This window comes from Prionailurus bengalensis, chromosome C2, assembly GCF_016509475.1.
Source record: "Prionailurus bengalensis isolate Pbe53 chromosome C2, Fcat_Pben_1.1_paternal_pri, whole genome shotgun sequence".
NCBI lineage: Eukaryota > Metazoa > Chordata > Mammalia > Carnivora > Felidae > Prionailurus > Prionailurus bengalensis.
The window spans coordinates 65,769,614-65,789,940 of record NC_057350.1 but is presented as its reverse complement, the minus strand read 5'-3'; the positions used below and the strand labels follow the sequence as shown (position 1 = coordinate 65,789,940).

The window sequence follows — 20,327 nt, the reverse complement described above, 5'->3', positions numbered from 1 at the left end:
GACCCTTCCCAGGGGTTTTCCGCACATCAATCTGGATATATCTAAAATGAAATGATTAAGCCCTGGTCTTTTTTTTTTTTTTTAATTTTTTTTTTTTTAACGTTTATTTATCTTTGAGACAGAGAGAGACAGAGCATGAATGGGGGAGGGTCAGAGAGAGAGGGAGACACAGAATCCGAAACAGGCTCCAGGCTCTGAGCAGTCAGCACAGAGCCCGACGCAGGACTCGAACCCACGGACGGCGAGATCACGACCTGAGCCGAAGTCGGACGCTTAACCGACTGAGCCACCCAGGCGCCCCTAAGCCCTGGTCTTAAACAGACCAGAGGGAGTGGAGAGGGAGGCAGACTCCAAGTTTGACCTCTGCTACTTGCATGAAGAAGGTCCTATCTCATTGTATCAGGCTGTTTTCACAGTGCAGGATAAAGACTAAATACCCAGGACAGTAACCAATCACACAAAAGCCTTTGGAAACACTTTCTCTTCAAAGGCTTCACTTCCTCTTCTAACCCTCACCCTGCTCCATCCACACCAACCCACCACCCGGAGCATTCCCCAAACAAGGCATCACTTGATGCACCTGAGCTTCCGCTCATCTCGTGCCCCATGTCCTGAAGGGAATGGGAGGAGAAAAGGACGAATTTACTGAAGATCTTCTGTGAGCCAGACTGTGAATAAGCATTTTATGAACATTCTCCCATTGAGACTTCACCCCAGCCCTTGAGATACCAATCACCCCTGGCTCAGAGATATCAACCATTGTCCACTGTCACACTGCCAAAAAGTGCTGAAGCTAGGATGCGAATTGGCCCAGTTGAAGTCCAAAACCTACACACTTCCCACAATATTCAGCTGCCTCTCAGCCCAGAATATCCTCCCCATCTTTTCTGGGTGGAGAAAGCCTAACCATTTAGGTTAGGTTAGAAGGCCCAGCCCAAATGTCACCTCTTCTGGGAAGCCTTCCTTGAATTCTCCTGAGTGGACTGCCTCTTCCTGATGCCCTTGAAGTCCTTCCTGAACACATCTTTCATTACGTTTCAGGGACCTAAGCCCTCCCTCATTCAAAAAGCCCAAGGAGGGTCTCCTGCTACTTCTACAGGCTGACCTGTGCGGCATTTCGGTACAGTTTAATTTCTCTCCCTAGTTCGTGAGCCTGCTGGGTCAAGGGAACATGTTTTAACACTTTTTGTAACTCCACAGTCAATTATAAACATGTGAAGGAGCATGGTGGAGTGTTTTAAAACCTGGATTAAAATCCTGGTTTTTCCGTTTCCGTGCTATGGCTCATTTGGCAAGTGAACTGATTCCTCTCTAAGCAAATGGGGATAATAGTAACTACCTCTACCTCACAGAGTTGTTGTGAGAAGAATGAAGATAATGCATGTAGAACACTTAGGACAGTGCCTGATACCATAACAGTTGTTCAAAAAAGGTTAGCTAATATTAATAATGAAAATATTCTTTTTAAAGATGTTTATTTATTTTGAGAGAGAGAGAGAGAGAGAGCAAGTGGGGAAGGGGCAGAGAGAGGGGGAGAAAGAGAATCCCAAGCAGGTTCTGTGCTGCCGACTCAGAGCCTGATGTGGGGCTCAATCCCATGACCCTGGGATCATAACCCGAGCTGAAATCAAGAGTTGGACAATCAACCTACTGAGCTATCCAGGCACCTCAATAATAAAAACATTCTTAATCCATAAGGGGCATTGGTTGGTTTGTCTGTCAGTCATCCTCTCCTTTGAGGTTCTCCCTACTTCCATTTTATGTGGCTCACAGTTGGCTGTTCATCATAGAACCCCCTCCTAACTCCAAATATGGTTCAGAGACTCACCCTTAGCCAATTATAGGACCCTAATTGCTTGGCAACCATAACTGGTCCACGGTTGAGCATGTGACCCAGGCAGGACCAATCAGAGTCTTCCCCACATTTGACATATGGAAATTGGGAGCAAGATGTTCTTTCTCATCGCTAGGATTGCTAGCCATGTTCTCTGCAGATATGAGGTAGAAATGAGGGATGAGAAGAATTGAATCCCTAATTCTAGCTTTTGAGCTAGAATTCCATTCTTTGAGCTTCTCCCCCTACCTTCTCACTATGTGAGTGAATAAAATAATAGGCATTATTTACTGAGTATTTACTATGTATTAGACACTGTTCTGAGAGCCTTACATGTATTAACTAACTTAATATTCACAGCAAATGTATGAAGAAGATAGGATTATGAACATCATTCCCTTTTTACAGATCAAGAAGTTGAGGCATACAGCTGAGCTGCTAAAGACCATACAGTGAAATGGCTGAGACTGGACTTGCACTTGGGCAATCTGGCTCCACAGCCCATGGTCTTAACCACTTCACCATATTGTCTTGAAAACTCTGTTCAAGCAAGATTAAGACTAGCTTTTTACCTCTGGCAATGAAAAGAAACCCTTTCTCCCCTGCTTTACCTGTAGAAGTCTCAGCGCCCAGTGGCTTGTCGTCTTCAGGCCAACCTCCACTCTCTGAGCCCTGGAAAGAAAACTCTTCCAGGCTGGAAAGTGACTGGAGCTCTTTTGGGGGTGTTCTGCACGGGGTGCTGTTAGTGCTGATGACAGCCGACACACGGAGCGGCACGGACACAGCGAAGGGCTCAGAGATGTTCAGGGCCTTGCGCTGGTGACGGGGTGAGGGCTCCATCTGGAAGAGACTGCTGGTGAAGACAGATTTGCTGGGGTTGTCGTTTGATGTGTAGAACATACCCAGCATCTTCGGGGCTGTTTGCTCGCTCTCAGGATCCTCGATGGGCCGGAACACCTTCAGCTGCTCAGGTGGGGGTCGGGCCTGAGCACTCTCGAGTTGGCTTCGGTCACCGCTCACGTCAAAGCCCCCCTCTGCCCCTGCCGGCATCCCCTCCTGGCCCCACTCGCCCTCCTGCTTGCTGAGGTCACAGGAGCTGCCAGGGCTGGTCGAATGCAATTTTGCTGCTGGAATGAAAAATCCACCAGTGGTGACTGTTCGATTAAAATTTCCTTTGGTTTCTTTCCCTGGTGAAAAAGCAAACATACACATGGTCAGCAGCCGGGGCAGACATATGACTACACAGCCTTCCAGTAAGGGAAGGTATACAGCACTTGAATATTGGAAAGGCATCGTGTTCTAGTAAGGGCCTAGCCCTCCTAATAAAGACAGGTGGATACATTTGGTTGACAAGAGAGTAAGCTTCCTCTCATGTGCACAGAATGTTGGCACGATGCCCTGACAGGACCATTTGCTGTCATCAGATGCATCTGTTTTAAACTTTGCAGGTAGAGCGGTTTCCCCAAGACGGCCACTGCTAAGGTTGCTAAACAGAACAGTCATCCACCAAGCAGTAAATGTAGATCTTGAAAAAGAAAAAAGACAGATGGGAGGTGGCAGAATGATGTTTTCTCAAAAGGAAGGAGAAGACAAAAAGGGCAAACTAACAGAATTTTGTTTTATTTTAAAACTCGAAAATGTATTGTTTTAAGCCTCCTCTGGCAGATGGACCCAAACAGGGGTTTGATTTCCCAGCAAGGAGACAAATGCTGTTGTTCTCAGCTAGACCTTTCTCCCTTTTCCCAGGCTTCCTCCTGCTGATTCAGGGGATGAGAAACTAGAAATGTAAATTAATGAAAAGTTAGAAAGCCCAGTTGTGAGGAGCAAGTTCCCAACCGACTTAAAAGTGAAAGTAAAGAAGAGAAAAATCTGTATGGGAAATAAACCGCAAGATAACAAGTGAGTTGTCTGGGATCGGGAAAATGATTCCCAGCAGGCTAAGGGCTGTGCTGGACATCTTTTTTTTTTTTTTTTTTAACGTTTATTTATTTTTGGGACAGAGAGAGACAGAGCATGAACGGGGGAGGGGCAGAGAGAGAGGGAGACACAGAATTGGAAACAGGCTCCAGGCTCTGAGCCATCAGCCCTGAGCCTGACGCGGGGCTCGAACTCACGGACCGCGAGATCGTGACCTGGCTGAAGTCGGACGCTTAACCGACTGCGCCACCCAGGCGCCCCTGTGCTGGACATCTTATGTAACGTGAGGTTTGAATGTTCTGTAGGGGAAGTGTAATGACCTCCTTTAACACATGAGGAATGCGAGACTCAGAGGGGCAGATGCCTGCCCAATGCTCATCCAAATGAGGACCTACATTTTGAAATATTAAATTCTGTGGCGCAGGGCAAGAACTGCCTCAAAAGTTTTCCAAACCAAAGCAAATGGATGACTAGAAAGGTGAGACAATGCTAAAAGGATTGCATCAGCTTAAAAAGAGTTCACTGTCGGGGTGCCTGGGTGGCTCAGTCGGTTAAGCATCTGACTTTGGCTCAGGTCATAATCTCCCAGTTTGTGGGTTCAAGCCCCACTCTGGGCTCTGTGCTGACAGCTCAGAGCCTGGAGACTGCTTCAGATTCTGTGTCTCCCTCTCTCTCTCTCTGCTCCTCCCCTGCTTGTCCTCTATCTCTCTCAAAAATAAATAAACATTAAAAAAAAGTTCACTATTTTACAAGTTTACAGTTATTTTTAAAAGGTTGTTCTAAAGACTTTCTGCAGTGTTTCACGCTGCCTCATTTATCAAAGAGCAAAATGTTTTGTATTAAAGGAATTGGAAAGTCATGGGATAAACGGGGGAAGCCCTGTGCCTCGCAACTTGTAGCAGGGGTTGTTGGCTGCTTAAGAAAAAAAAACAAAACAAAACAGGAGTGAGAGGTGCAGGGAGGTCAGCCCTTAAGACCAATGTGGTGAGATGCCACTTTGGTGGGGTGTCACCTTGCATGCAACCCTCCACACATCTACTCCACCAAAGGATGACCAGCTACGTGCCAGGCTGGTGCCCATCACTGTTTACTGATAAGTGAATGAATGAATCTACCAACTCAAAATCATGACCTGAGAGCCTATGGGAGCACATAAATTCAAGACACATAAGTACAAAGGAACTAAACCATTAGGTAAAAACCAGTGTTCGGCTCTTCTTTACGCCCAAGGGGGAAGACTCGTCTGTCTTGATTCTCAGGAGTTGCCCTTCTACCTGGTTGAGATTTGAATGTAAAATGGCTGCCATCTCCAGCTATGGTTAGAGGAAGGCTGGAGGAACAGGATGGCCCTTTAGGCCAAGACCTGTAGTGTAATGGCAGGGATGAATGCAGCGGCTGTGTGAACCCCTTGGGTTCAGGGTTCAGGGCAGATTTGGGACTAGGGGATGTGCATGATTGCTATGAGATGAGCAGGCAGGTAGCTCATGAAGGCAAGTCTGGTGTGGGAGCTCCTGTCTCCCAGTAGTAATCCCCAGTTCCAAAGGTAGTTGTGAGATCTCACCTTCCACAGGCACTGAGCACAATGAGTCCATGCTTTTAGCTGGTCGGATAGTAGCCTTTTCCACTAAAGACAAAAGAAAAAATATCCCTGATGAATGCATATTGAGGGGAAACATTCAGAACAATAGGTCAGGCTGTACATACACGAGAGAACTTTCTTCAGGAAAGTTTTTCCAAGTACTTATAATTCTCCCCTTTAGAAAACATTCCTCATTCCACCCTAGATGCTCCTACTTTCATGATTGGACTGAGCTTATAAAAACAGGGCATTCATAGATCAACATTTTATTAACATTTTACAAGCACAGGTATATTACAATTTTGTCAAATAGCTGTTAGCAAATGAGGAGCCTTGAACCCAATTTTATTATACCAAGATTCATCCATGGCATAGAATCCATGGGGCTCCCGGCCACCCCTTCTATCTAGCAGGTGGGAGAGCACGATTCTTGGCTGCAGCCACACCTGACAGCACCCAGGAATTGGGTACAGCAAGTGAGAGGGCCCAAGGGACTGAAGTCCCATTTCTCCCCCATGCAGGTCTGCTCCTGCCCTCTGCAGACTGGTTGCTTCTCCAAATGATCTCACCCACCAACCTCACCCTGGAGCAGACCCAGACCAAACCAACCTTTTCTGAGCACTTACTATGTGCCTGGTGTCCTCTGTGCATCTTTGTAAGCCACCTAGGCAGATTTGGGGAAGAGTGTAGCTTAAAGAAGTAAACACTTATTCCAGGGACAGGATTAGGCACTTCAAAATGTCATCTCTTCTCAGGGAGCTGAACTGGTTGAAAGATAGCTCCTCCCAGCAGGCTTTGTAGGAGGGGAAAGAGGGCATTCTGGGAGCTGAGTGGGAGCCCTAGGACTTGTGGCTGTAAGGTAACTCTGGGTTCAGACAGATCTGGCTTTGAATCCCAACTCTGACACTTTGGGCCATGTGAACTCAGATATGTGGCTGACCTTTTCTCTAAACTTCAGTTTCCTCACATGTAAAATGAGGAAAAATAGAGTCGTCATGAGAAATGCATGAGCCATGCATTTAAATAATCAGGTTGTACTAACCCAGAACACAGTCAATGCTCGACAAACAATAACCCTTGTTGCTGTTGTTCTTCAGGATAAACCAGGGCTCAGCAGCAGGAAAGACTCAGGAGATGGTCTGGAAGAAGCACTCAGTGTTGGCCCCAACTCAGACTGAGCTGTTTCAGCCCTCTTTTAAAGTTCCCCCATTTTCCTCCTTGCCCCAAACCCTGCTGCCTCTGAGAGGCTCTGAATTAGCCCCTTGGCCTCCCTGCTCGGGGCTTCTCTCTGCCTGGGGCCCGGAGAGAGAGGACAGAGCCATCTTCACTCAAACCCTTGGAAACAGCAAGACTGCCTTCAACCTCCTTACTTCTACTAGTAGGGCTAGATCTCTTGTCCTTTCAAGATCTGCTATTTTCACAAGTTTACAAACTAACTTACTACCCTAAGACTGCCTGGCCAGTGTCCCTTCCTTTGAGACAAGCTTTTGCCTTTGTTTTCCAGAGGTTGCATTTCTGGACTTCTTCTGGCTTCCATGCGATAGCCTTTAAAGCCAGTGACCAGATGACACTAAGTGTCATGGAGGATGGACAACAGTTGTCTCTGCACAGCCACCAGTGTTCACTTTTTCATGTTGGACTCTCTTTCTGATGATGCAGCTCCTTGTGGCCTTGGTGGCCACAGCAGCTGATTTTGGGAACAGTCCTCAAGGATTCCCTGGCTCCATTTCTGGATAGTAACTAAGCACTCAGGACTCCTTGGCCTGTGTCTATATTTAGATTATAATATGGATATTAGATATATCTAGATTATCTAATATAGATATATATATTATCTAATATATATTTTATCTAATTATCTAATATAGATATCTAGATATATCTAATATATTTAGATTATATTTTTCTGTCTCGGACCTTGTCTGGGCCTCATGGAGGTACATCTGCCAGTTCTCTGGCAGCTTTGGGGTCCTCGAGTCCCCTCTTTTAGATGATCCCTATGGCTTTGGGATTTCCCTGCTCAAAGGCATTCACTTTGGAGAGTTCCTTGGACTCTTCCTGTTGGATAACATACAAATTCCAGTACATAAGTGACTGGGAGACCCCAATGTGATGCATCTTCATTTGGTCAATACCCCATTTTTTCTTATCCTTCATTTCTTATTTCTGTTCAACTTTCTAAATATAGGTTAGCATCCCTTCATCTACCCCCCTCCAAAAAAATCCCCAATGCTGTACATGGTGAATCAATTTTTAAAAGTCCCTTAGTTGATGGAATTTATAAAAGACTTTTAAAAATCTTTTTAGGGGCGCCTGGGTGGCACAGTCGGTTAAGCGTCCGACTTCAGCCAGGTCGCAATCTCGCGGTCCGTGAGTTCGAGCCCCGCGTCGGGCTCTGGGCTGATGGCTCAGAGCCTGGAGCCTGTTTCCGATTCTGTGTCTCCCTCTCTCTCTGCCCCTCCCCCGTTCATGCTCTGTCTCTCTCTGTCCCAAGGATAAATAAACGTTGGAAAAAAAAATTAAAAAAAATCTTTTTAAAATCATATTTAAATATGTGGGTGGCTCAGTTGGCTGAGCATCTGACTCTTGATTTCGGCTCAGGTCATGATCTCACAATTTCTGAATTCAAGCCCTGTGTTGGGCTCTGTGCTGACAGTGCAGAGTCTACTTGGGATTCTCTGTCTCCCTCTCTCTCTGCCCCACACCTCCCCACTCATGCACTTTCTGTCTCTCTCTATCTCTCTCTGTCTCAAAAATAAATAAACATTTTTAAAAGAAATTTTAAAAATAATTTAAGCATATTAATCCACTGATGGACTTTTTTCACATGCATATTTCAACAAATAGTGAGTCTGAGTCACTTAACAGAGACCAACACTGGTGGATATGACCATAAGCTGCCCCCACCCCCAGTCTTTAGTTGTGAGGGTTCCAGTGGTCACTGAGGCAATAGTCAAAGTCAGAGAGCCACTTGTATTGGCACTGTTGGCTCTTTAATTTCACCTCTGCATCCCATCAAAATTCAGCCATTCTAGTGATCTATCCCTGATTTGTTTGTTCATGTGGTCTTAGACCAGTAGCTTTCAAGCCTGGTTGCATTTCAAAATCACCCGAGGGACTTTCTAAAAATGACCAGTACTCTGGTTTCCCAACAGATCTCTTGAGGCAAAGCTGCCATGGGTGTGAACCTCTGAGGACAGCCAGGCTTAGACCCCCTGGCCAGGGACACCCTGTGCATTCTGAGCGTTGACCAACCTTTGATCCAGCACCTCGAGCTCCTTCCTTTTGAAAACCACAGGGTAGAAATCTTCCCAAGTCAAAGTCAAGGCAAATCATTCATTTCACTTTTCCTCATTTGTTTTGCTCTATTGTTTTTGACCTTTTGCTCCTTGGTAAACTTCTTTCATTATACCATTGATTCTGTAACTGAAATTCTCTCTTTGATGTGCTTAAGCAAATCTCTTTATTATTAGATCAGGAGTTTCTTGCCAAAACTCCCCTCAAATTCTCCTTAGAGAATCTTAATTTCTGATTTGTATCTGATCCACGATACCTGTGGCAATCTGCCCTCTTCACCTGAGATATCTTTCCATTTGGAGAAAGACATGTTTCCCCATATAGTGAATGTTGTAGGTGCCTACCAAGAACCAATTTCCCTTCCTCCTTCTCACAGAGCTCTTGTACTTTTTGGGTGCATCTGACTGTAATCCCATTCCTCATGCCAGTGATTGGTTTAGGAAGCCATGGCTAAGCCAATCAGCACAGGGCCCTCCCTTGGCCATAGGGATTGATCCATATGACTCAGGTGAAGGCAACTGAGATGGGGTTGGGTTGTTCTGATGGGGGATTGCTGGAAAAGAAAGGTCCCTGCTTTTAGGAGCAAGCTACCAGAAGTGATGTCTTTTCTCCTTCTGGACATAGTGACAGTCAAAGGTAAAGCCTACAAGTACTATAGCCACTTTGTTGCAGCAAAGAAGCCAGTCTGGGGATGAAGCTGACCTACTGGGGAGGGCACAGCTGAGGAAAACATAAGGGAGTGGAGACAGAGCCACTAAACCACTCTGAAGCCTTCCCTACGTCTGGGTGTCCAATTACAGAACCCAGGAGTTCCCTCATTGAGTTGGCCAATTGAGTTGGATGTGCTATTGTTTCCAGCCTAAATCATTATAACTGCTGTCTATCCCCTGTGGCATCCCTTGTTACTCCAGGAGGCAAATGTGAAGATTTCTAACATCGGTGCTTGACATACAGTTATCACTGGGCTCAAGGAAAGTCCTTAAAAATATTTCTTCTCATTTTTCCTATAAGCATTAATTCCCCCCCCCCCAAATCTTTATTATTAAAAACTTCATTCACAAAATTTGGAGATCTCTAAACCTACCACCCAGGTTGACATTTGCCATATATTTGCTTTCTCTATATTGCCATGTATTTCTATGTCTGTATCTACCTAGTCACTTATATTTCTCTGAATCATATGAAAATGAGTTTCAGTATTTTGACATTTCATCTTTAAATACTTTAACTTTAGCATATGCCTCCTAAAAACCATTAATCTGAAACCATTAATATGAAAATTTACAATTCCTTAACATCATCTAATAATTTATCCGTCCCCCAAATTATCTTCTGTAGTCCTTTTTTTCAAAGGATCCAATCGAGGCTTGCTCACTACATTTGTACATTTAGTTTTTACAATTTGTTTTCATAACTACTTCCTTCATTTAAAAAAAAAAAATCAGACTTTCAATCTATCACACCAAAGGTCATTGTGGCAGATTTCTTTGGACTTCCCTTTCTGACACAGTATTCAGCTGGATTGGTTACATTCCCCATTGCACAGTGATTCCCTCATTTCTTTATTTTTTTTAAGTTTATTTATTTATTTATTTAGTGAGAGAGAGAGAGAGAGAGGGAGAGAGGGAACACGAGTGGGGGAGGGGCAGAGAAAGGGAGAGACAGAATCCCAGCAGAATCGGAGCCATCAGTGCAGATCCTACATAGGGCTCAAACTCACAAACTGTGAGATCATGACCTAAGCCGAGATCAACAATTGGATGCTCGGATGCCTAACCTACTGAGCCACCCAGGCACCCCTGATTCCCTCAGTTCTTTCCTATATCAATTCCTATTCATTATTCAGATATAATTCCCACAAGGCAACACTCTCATTTAAAATTTATAACCCTGGCATGAGTCAGAGGGGAGAAGGGACAGATCTTCCTTATAGCACATTTCAATTAATAAATGTAGACAGAGTGATGGAAACAGAAAATGACCATTTGGCAAACACCACAGTAATAACTGTTGTAATAACAGTAATTTTGCAGGCAAGAATCATTGATGGATGCTAAAATTCAGGAATGAAAGTATGATGAGAAACAGGATATTTGCATTGTCTCAAAATATCTCCTACAACCTACTTGTTCATTGGAAAGGAAAAAATAGTAACAAAATTTTGTAGATGGTACTTTAACCAAGATCAAAGTTAACATCACCAGCAATAAGATATTGACATCATATGCCTCCTGACGTGACCCGCTGAGACAGGCACAACATTCACAACCTCAACTGAATCATGAGGAAACATCAGACAAATCCAGCCTGAGGTGGTATATTCTACAAAATAAATGGCTGTACTCTTCCAAAGTGTCATGGTCAGAAACACTGAGAAAATGTCCTAGACTGGAGGCAATTAAGGAGGCATGGCAACTGAATGCAACATGCATTCCTGGACCCAAAAAAGGACATTAGTTGGACGGCTGGTCAATTATGAATAAGGTCTGTAAATTATTTAGTAGGATTATATTGATGTTAATTTTCTGGCTTGGCTCATTATATTATGGTTAACATCAGAAGCAGCTGCATAAAGGGTACAAAGGTTCTCTGTCTACTATTTCTGCAACTTTTTTGTAAATCTAAAATTATTATTTTTTTTAAAAAAGACTGCCTAGTTAATCTTTATGTTTCAGGTCTAGTGAGGTTGACATGGCCAAACCAAAGACCTAAGAAGCAGAGCTAGGAAAAAATTATATATACACATACATATCTATGATGAATACTTATTTATAAAATAGACAACATATATTGATCTCTGTCCCTAGTTTAGGAGCACAGGGCTGCTAAAACCCTTGTAACTCCCTGGGTCATAGGAGTGTCTTTTGTTTTAATGAGGGCACTCTGGATGGGTTCCTGGATGGCTCCTGGATGAGGGCTGGTCACCAGAAAGACCAAGCCATGATTAGAAGCTTGGAACTTTCAGCCCTTCCCCTCATTCTCTTGAGAGGGGAGAAGGGCTGAAAATGGAATTAATGATCAAATATGCCTATGTGATGAAGAGTCCATAAATTCCCAATTATACAGGGTTCAGAGAGTCTCCAGATGGGCAAACACATCCACGCCAGTGGGGTGATGCACCCCAACTCTATGGAGGAGACAGACACTCCTGTGCTCAGGACTCTCCCAGACCTCACCTTATGTATCTCTTCAACTGGCTGTTCATCTGTATCCTTTATCATACCCTTTAATAAACTGGTCAATGTAATGAAGTGTTTCCCCGAGTTCTGCGAGCCACTCTAGCAAGTGAATCAAATCAAGGAGGGGGTCTTTTGAACCTCCAATCTATAGCAGTACGTCAGAAGCACAGCAGACAATCTAGGCTTGTAACTGGCACCTGAAGTGTGAGAATGTGCTGGGTGGGAGGCAGTCTTGTGGGATTGAGCCCTTAACCTGTGGGATCTGATGCTGTCTCTGGATAGACAGTGTCAGAATTGAGTTACATTGTAGGACACGCAGTTGGTGTAGCAGAAAATTGCTTGTTGTGAGGAAAAACCTCCACACATTTGGTGACCAGAAGTGTCAGAAGTGAAGTGCTGTGTGGGTAGTGAGGAGACACACAGGAGGGGAACAGTAGGGTAGAACTGGGGTTTTCCCTATGCAGGAGAGAAGACTCAACTGAGTTTTTCTAAGACAATATATATCTCATAAAACATAACTGCTATTGATTCTTACCTGAGAGCCTCTGCCCTCTCACAAATACACTCCCATTTCTACTCAGCTTTGATTTGGAGTCTGATCCAGAACGTCCCAGGTTAAATATTGATTTCCATTTCTTTGATTTACTGGAGAGCTTTCTTCTAAAAGAGCCAAGCCATAAGACAGCATTAGTTTGGTAACTGGTCATTTCAGTGGGACCTTTAAATTGAGAAGGAATAGCCCAGTCATGTTCTGACATTTCTGGAAATCCCTCTCTAAAATCCAGTCTGAGCCTGAGTCTGGCCCTGTCTGGGGATGCCCTGGATGACCAAGTTAGGCTTTCATGCTCCCCAGGGGAAGGGGCAAAGGTGTGCTATAAAGGCAGGGGGGAGGGCAGACAGAGGCAGGGATGCATCAGAGACTCAGAGGTCACAAGCAAGCACACAGTTCTGGGGATTCTGGTAAGCAGTGCAGTCCTGGGTTTTCAAAGACACCTATTTTTTTTTCAGGAGTAAACATTAAAGACCACAGAGCTCAGTGCTGCACTTGGGCCATACTGCTAGGTCATCCACAGGTGAGGAAAGAGCTGGTGAAGACTTCTGTGGACTGTAAAGGGGGTGAAGGAGAAAGTGACTTGGAAAAGAGACTGGCCTGTGAGAGTTAGAGGCTGCCGGGTGTAGTCAAAGATCACTGCAGAGAAAGGCAGAGGGTAATTAGTGTGTCTCTGGCTTCACTCATTTCCCTGATGCCTCTCACCAGGCTGCCTCAAGAAGCCATGAAAAGGAGAGGTCTAGACTGGGTCTGGAGAGCCTGATGCCACCAGAGGTCACCACAGAGACTTTGCCCTGCTCTGGTTTGCCCAACTATCAGATTTCATAAAGTTTCCTGATGAAACCCTACAACTTGTGGGTTCCACAAAGGACCCTTTCTCCATAAGGTTCTCATAGAACATCCAGATGTCAAGCCCAATATGTTTTTACAATCAATCAGAGATAGATCTGCAGCACTTGGTGGTTTCTTTTGGATCTGGCCTAGTTTTTTTTTCAAGCACTTGGTCTAGGATGTATTTTATAGGGTCACATACCTTGGGGTATGGGGTGCCCCTTATGTAGTTAAGGCACAGAGGAAATGCACTTGAGGGTCCTTCTGAGGTACTCTTCTTCCTGATCCCTGGGTGGAAGTCTTATTTTCCAGGGATTTAGGGAGCAAATACTGGGGCTTGGTCCAGACAGAGCATGATCAATGCATTTTAGGAAATGGAAGGGTTTCTTGCCAGGTGAGTTCTAGGTGTACCATTCCCATAACATGCATTGTGAGAAGTGCCCCTACTGCTGTGTAATATGGTAGCACTTTCTCCCTCCCTAATGGGAAGCAGCCCCGCCATCTTGGGGATGACACTGACAAGAAGTCTGAGGTGTCTATTTTCACGCCTCTTTCTACTGACCAAACATTGAGGATGACCATCTCCAGTGAAAGTTTGCCTTTCAGCCCCTCCACCTATTGTCTGCCTAAAGTTTAGAACTCCTGCTTCATTCACTGCCTCCTATTTATAGTGGGGTGTGAAGGGGAGAGGGGAGGAGGGATGTGTGGAGACCAGGGTTACAACAGAGGAAGCAATGAAGAAAGAAAATATCCTATGAATAAAAATGATATTCAGTTTGGTTTGGGAGGGCAAGGTGGGTTCTGACAGGCATGGAAGAAGGAACAGAAGCCAGGAATATGTGTCCCCAGGTGCTGCATGCCCAGAGCTCTCAGTCTAGAGTGGTATTATTTGTTAGCTTATCCTCCATTCATCTCTATAGTTTTTATAATGTCACCTGGAGGTGAAGGATGGGGGCAGGGGGTCAAGTTTTTTATTTTAGCAAACTTCCTTCTGAAAATATCAAGACTGTTTTATCTAAACTAAGGAGTAAGGGATTTCAGCCATGATCCTTGACCCCTATGAGTCCCATCCCTGTCATGGTACTTAAGGATGTCTGGTGGGAGAGCAGGTCTTGATAACTTAGGGACAGTGAGTGAAGACATCAATCACTGGTGAAAAAGAGCTGTGGAGACAGCTCCCTTTTCTTCCTCTGGAATGTTCCATTACATCCCAACCCAGCCAGTACCCCCAACCCATGCTGCCACTGTAGCTCTGAGACTATATAACTTCCTCCTCTATCCCCCTCCACCCAGATGTTTCCCAGAATTTAAGAGAATGCTGCTTACTTGTTGTCTGGTAACTCAAGAACTGTGTGGAAGAGGGTGCCCATGGAAGGAGGGACAATTTCAGGCAAGCTATTCTCCCTCCTTTCTTTCCGAGCAGGATGGTTAGTAGCCAGGCTCCGAGCCTGAGCTTCCTCCAGGCTCACCAGCTTCATGGGCAAGGAGAGGGCTGGCAAGGTCAGGCTCTTCATGATTGGCGGGTTTTCTATACAGAAAAGACAAGACCTCAGTTATGGAAGGAGTCCTGTGCATCAGGTCTAGCCAGATTTCCCATCCACAGCCCCTCCATTCCTGACTTCCTGGCAGGGGGCTTCTGGAGTTTTGGGGGATTTAGGGCAGAGGCTGTACATAGGAAACTAACAACCTCATGGCCAGACAGCCAGCTGGCACACAGGGCTTCAGGAGGTAACCTATATTTCTTGCACTTTTCAGAGAGGGACCATACATTCATTCATTCATGTGACAAACATTTATTGAACACTTCCTGCCTAGTCCTCTGACCAGGTGGGAATTTTATGTCCAACCATAGAGGTAGCCTTGCTCAGCTAGAACAAGGCGGAGACTGTTCCTGCTCTCTGCAGCTGTACAACACACACTCCAAGGCAATTTAACGTGGGAGCCTATACTTTCCCTAGATCACTAAGGTTTATTTATATCTATTCCCTAAAAGATAGGTGGCTTTTTACTCACTACTCAGTGGTCTTAAGTGCATGCAAGCTAATCTTTTCTTTCTGTGTTTTGTTTGTTTTTGGTTTGGTGTTTTTTTATTTTTTGTTTTTTGTTTTTTAAGAAATGGAAGTCATAATGAGAGATCGATGGTGTCCAGAGTCATCTCTTTTCCCCAAGTCATTGGTTCTCAACTTGGGGCAATTTTGCCATTCCCACCCCACTTCCCCAGGGACATTTGGCAATGTCTAAAAACATTTTTGGTTGCCATAAGCATGTGTAGGAGTACTACTGGCATCTAGTGGGTAGAGGCCAAGGATGGCATCCTACAGTGCACAGCACAGCCCTACAACAAGAACTCTCCAGCACCAGTGCATGGTGATGCATTGACGGCAGGTCCTTATCTGTGGGCCTCTCATAGTGTACACATGCCAGAGGAGTGTGCAACCCCAAACCATTGCCCAGCCTCCTCACTGGTGGCCTGGCCTGTGAGCACTGAAGGGTGCTGTCTAATGTGGGAACAAAAAAAAAAAAAAAAGAAAAACAAACATAAAACAAACAAAGAACTATCCAGCACCAATTGTCAACAGTGCCAAGATTGAGAAATCTTGGTCTAAGTAAAAAAAGCAGAGATCTAAGTTGGCCTCTATTTAGCCTTTGGCAACCCTGCCAGTTTTCTATAACTTCAGAAGGTGTGAAGAGACTCAAAGATAACTTGCACCAACTGAAACTAAGCAATCTTTTTTGGTATAAGGCTCACATAATTTTCAGAAAGCACCTTGACAGCACTCTTTCTCATTGCAGAACATGACCCTCTCTGAGTGGAGGGAAATAAAACCACTGATAAAGGGCCTTGTAGAAAACAGAGTGTGTGACACTGGGGTTTTCCCAGGCAGGAGAGCATGACAGTCATTCAGCGGGGCTTCAAGTAAGTAAATCCATGAGCCCAAAAACTTCTCAGTAAAGTTTCCAACTTTAACCATTTTCCAACTTAATCCAAAGGAGGTTAAAATATTTGAATTTTATATGCTCTCAATATTTGCTTTCTAGATTATTTCTGATTTGTTAATTACTTATTTACTTAAAAAATGAAATCACTCCAGGAGCAACTGGATCAACGGGAAGAACCCACACTGCAGGGCCAGGAGACCTCAGTTGGTTTAGTAACCACTCTCTCCCTAGTTTCAGGCTGCAGTGTCCTAAGGCCTACTCATTGTCTCTGCTTAGATGTTTAACAGGCATCTCTAACCTCACATTTCATAACAAAGCTTGTAATTTCTGCTCTTCACCTCTAAACTGGTACCCCTACTATCATTGCCAAGTCAGTAAGTGGCACCATGGACCATCCAGCTGTGTAAGCTGAAACCTGGAGTAGTTATTTTTCATTCATTCCTTTCTTTGATGCACCACCTCCTCCTACATCAAGTCAAAAAGCAAGTCTGAAAACTCTACCTTCAAAATGTACTTTGAATCCAGCCACACCTTCCTTCTTTCCATTGCTAACATGCTAGTCCAGGCCACCATGATTGCCCATCTGATTTCTGCCATTGCTTCTTAACTGGTCTCTCTGCTTCCAGACTTGCTGCTTTTCAGTCTCTCCTTCACACAGCAATCGGAATGCTCAGACCCTGCACTCCCTGCTCAAAATCCTCAAATGCTTTCCCATGGCACTGAGAACAAACGAAACTCCTAGCTTGACCTACAAGGACCTTCCATCTGCTTTCCCTGTCCTCTTTGCCCACTGACCCAGTGGGCTACAAAAATATGCAGTAAAAATTTTTAAATGTATACTCCCATTATAAACTATACATTTATACTACTGTATTAGTGTTATATATAACAGAAAATATACAAAATCATAGAAATTACAAAGTATACAATATAAAGAAATGAGAAAGAAATTCTAATGGTTTCTTCCAACACCTGTAGTTCAGTATCTTGGTCTTTGGTGTCCCCTCGGGTGGGGCACCCCACTTTGGAGACCACATTGGCTCTAGTCACACTGACCTACTTTTCTGTACTACTATGAGCCCCTTTCCACTTCAGAGCTTTTAGACTCTCTGTCCTTTGTGTTTGGAACATTCATCCCACAGGTCCTCACATGACTGGTTCCTTTTGTCATAAGGTCTCAGTTCAAAGATCACCTCCTCAGAGATCATAAGTCCCCAATAATTTATTGGTTGATTCAAAAGGATGGATGAATGCATATTCTCACCTACTTTCAAAAAGGATTTATATAGCTTACAATAATGGGAGATTTAAAGTAAAGATGAAGGAAACATTAGCCACTCCTAAGAATATAACCAATTGGAAACATGTGTTCGCACAAAAACTTGTACATAAATGTTCACAGCAGCATTATTCATAATAACCAAAAAGTGGAAACAACCCAAATGGCCTCAACTGATGAATGGATAAACAAAATGTATATGCATACAGTGGGATATATATTATTCATCCTTAAAAAGGGATGAAATACTGATACATGCAAAAATATGGAAGAACCTTAGAGAACATATGCTAAGTGAAAGAAGTCAGTTACAAAAGACCACATGTTGTATGACTCCATTTATATAAAATGTCCAGAAGAGGCAAATCCCTAGAAATAGAAAGTAGACTCATGATCGCCAGGGTCTCGGGGGAGAGCAAAATGTGCAGAGACTGCTTAATGTGTATGGGGTTTCTTTTTGGAGTGATGCAATGTTCTGAAATTAATGGTGGTGACAGTTGCACAATTCTGTGAATACACTAAAAACCACTGAATTGTATACTTTAAAATGATTAAAATTGTGAATTTTATGCTATGTGGATTTTATCTCAATAAAAAAAATTTTTTTAAGAAAGGTTTATAAACCACATAGAGGACAGGGTGGGGATGGGAACAATTATACCAGGAATTAAAATTTGATGTTAACTGCCATTGATTATTCTGATGGTTGTACTTGTTTTCTCCAAATACATTAGCTGAACTAGAAAAGAATGCTTTAATCAGCTAACACAAATATTTTGCAGATAGGGTTCTCATATACCACGGATTCTCCAAGTGTGGCCCTGACCAGCAGCAGCACCATCACCTGAAAACTCACTACAAGTACAAATTCTCAGCAGCATTCCAGACATACTGAATCAGAAATTCTGGGGATGAGGTCCAGTAAACTGTGCTTTAACAGCCCTCCCTCCAGGTGATCGTGATGTATGCTAATGTTGGAAAACTCACACAAGTGGTGGTCACAGGCTTCTTGATCTAGATTTTTTAGTTTTACAAATTTGGCTCACAGGAGTTCAAGCAACATAAACCAATCCATCCCTAGGGTTCATTATGTCATTATGAGAGCTATAGGAAATCATATTCTTGCATCTTATCACACCCAGCCTAAAATAGCTGTCTTTTTCACCAACATAGCTACAGAGATTGATGCTAACTACTCTGCCTACGCATGCCCACAAGTACACACTCAGTTTTGTAAGCCTAGTGCCTGGTGCAGGGAAGAATAAAGTAAGCACTCAATAAATGCTTATGAAGGGAACACATTCTGAATATACACACGAGTATGAACATGCTGCCTCTTAACTCAAAAACTCCAAGATGAAGGCAGAAGTATCTTCCAAAATACCACATTGAAATTAAATTTGAAATATAATAGTTAAAAGGGAGGAATGTTGCCTGTAGATAATAACCCAAAGGGTTTAATAACTAACTAAAACCAATGGGAGATCCAGTGCTGCATGCTGCATTCATGGGATAGGCCAGGTATGCAGCTGACCAGAAACACGCTACAGCCACCCACAGACACATCTTGCTGCACACAGACAAATGTACATGTATGCACGAACCCCAGACACTGACACACAGAGCAGTCACACACGTACACAGCCAACACTCGGAGCTAGAAGCCTAACTTATTATTGGGTCCCATGACTAAGGCAAGGAAGAAGGATGGCCTGGTGGTGAGTCTGCCAGACGGAGCCATTACCATTGTTCTCCAAAGACCCAGGAGTGCCGTTGTTAAAGATTTGATCCACATGATTCAGTATGAACTCAATCACCACCTGCTGGACCCGAACTGCAAGGAAAGCAGCATCTCCATTGCAACCAGTGGCTTCGATCTCTTTGGACCTAAACAATGGACGAAAGACACTCAGTGAGCAAGTCTGCCCCATAACTGAAAGCAAGTAAGGGGAGCCAGTGGGTCTTTTGTACAAGCCCCATCTCCTAAATGTATACGCTTCGTTCATCTCTAGATTATTTTAACTATGTAAGACCTATTAAAAGGACTCTACAAAGTCTGTAAGGCCTAACACAATGAACAAACTTATTTAAAAAAAATTTTTTTAATGTTTATTTTTGAGAGAGAGAGAGAGAGAGAGCAGGGGAGGGGTAGAGAGAGAGAGGGAGTCACAGAATCTCAAGCAGGCTCCAAGCTCTGAGTTGTCAACACAGAGCCCGACACAGGGCTCCAACCCATGAACCATGAGATCATGAAGTGAGCCGAAGTTGGGATGCTTTACTGACTGAGCCACCCAGGCACTCCATGAACAAATTTAAAAACAGTTACCATGTATACCATGTATCATACATTGCTAGACTATAAACACTGTATTACTGAATATGCAGGAATATATTTTTTTCTTCACAGGATCTCCTTCCACCCCCATCCAATTGTGCTATGGGGCAGGTCATCATTTATGAAGCCACATGAAGCTGTGACCCCACCAAAACCAACAAAAGCCAATAAGCCCCAAAGACAAGAAAGGCCTTTTCAAGAAATTATAATATACAGACCCTTAACTTTAGCCACATCCTGATTATAGCCAGAAAACGCCTTTGGAACCCAGAGTTTCCAGGTTAGCAAGCAAAGAGCTCAGGCTGTGAAAATCACCTTTTTTTTTTTTTTTTTTTAAGTGTATTTATTTATTTTGAGAGAGACAGTGAGAGCAGGGGAGGGGCAGAGAGAGAGGGAGACAGAGAGAATCCCAAGCAGGCCCTGCACTGTCAGTGCGGAGCCCTAGGAGGGGCTCCAGCCCACAAACTGTGAGATCATGGCCTGAGCCGAAAACCAAGAGTTGTATGCTTAACTGACTGAGCCACCCAGGCACCCCTAAAAACATCTTTAATTTACATGTGTTACACATGACCACTTAGCTACAGGT

General features: G+C 43.9%; 1 protein-coding gene and 1 non-coding gene across 2 annotated transcripts in view; one reads left to right on the top strand and one right to left on the bottom strand.

The window, feature by feature from the left end:
• ARHGAP31 (Rho GTPase activating protein 31) overlaps window positions 1-20,327 on the bottom strand; it is a 115,515-nt gene that overhangs the window by 12,327 nt on the left and 82,861 nt on the right. Inside the window, exons 6-10 of the mRNA XM_043594238.1 lie at window positions 19,151-19,293; window positions 14,514-14,715; window positions 12,342-12,466; window positions 5,313-5,375; window positions 2,446-3,021 (exon numbers count right to left, since the gene is read on the bottom strand). Of these exons, the coding sequence (XP_043450173.1) occupies window positions 2,446-3,021; window positions 5,313-5,375; window positions 12,342-12,466; window positions 14,514-14,715; window positions 19,151-19,293 (1,109 nt within the window). The remainder of the gene's footprint in view (window positions 1-2,445; window positions 3,022-5,312; window positions 5,376-12,341; window positions 12,467-14,513; window positions 14,716-19,150; window positions 19,294-20,327) is intronic.
• LOC122492519 lies at window positions 15,550-15,691 on the top strand. The gene has a single exon (XR_006299693.1). It is a non-coding gene; the product is annotated as a small nucleolar RNA SNORA42/SNORA80 family (small nucleolar RNA).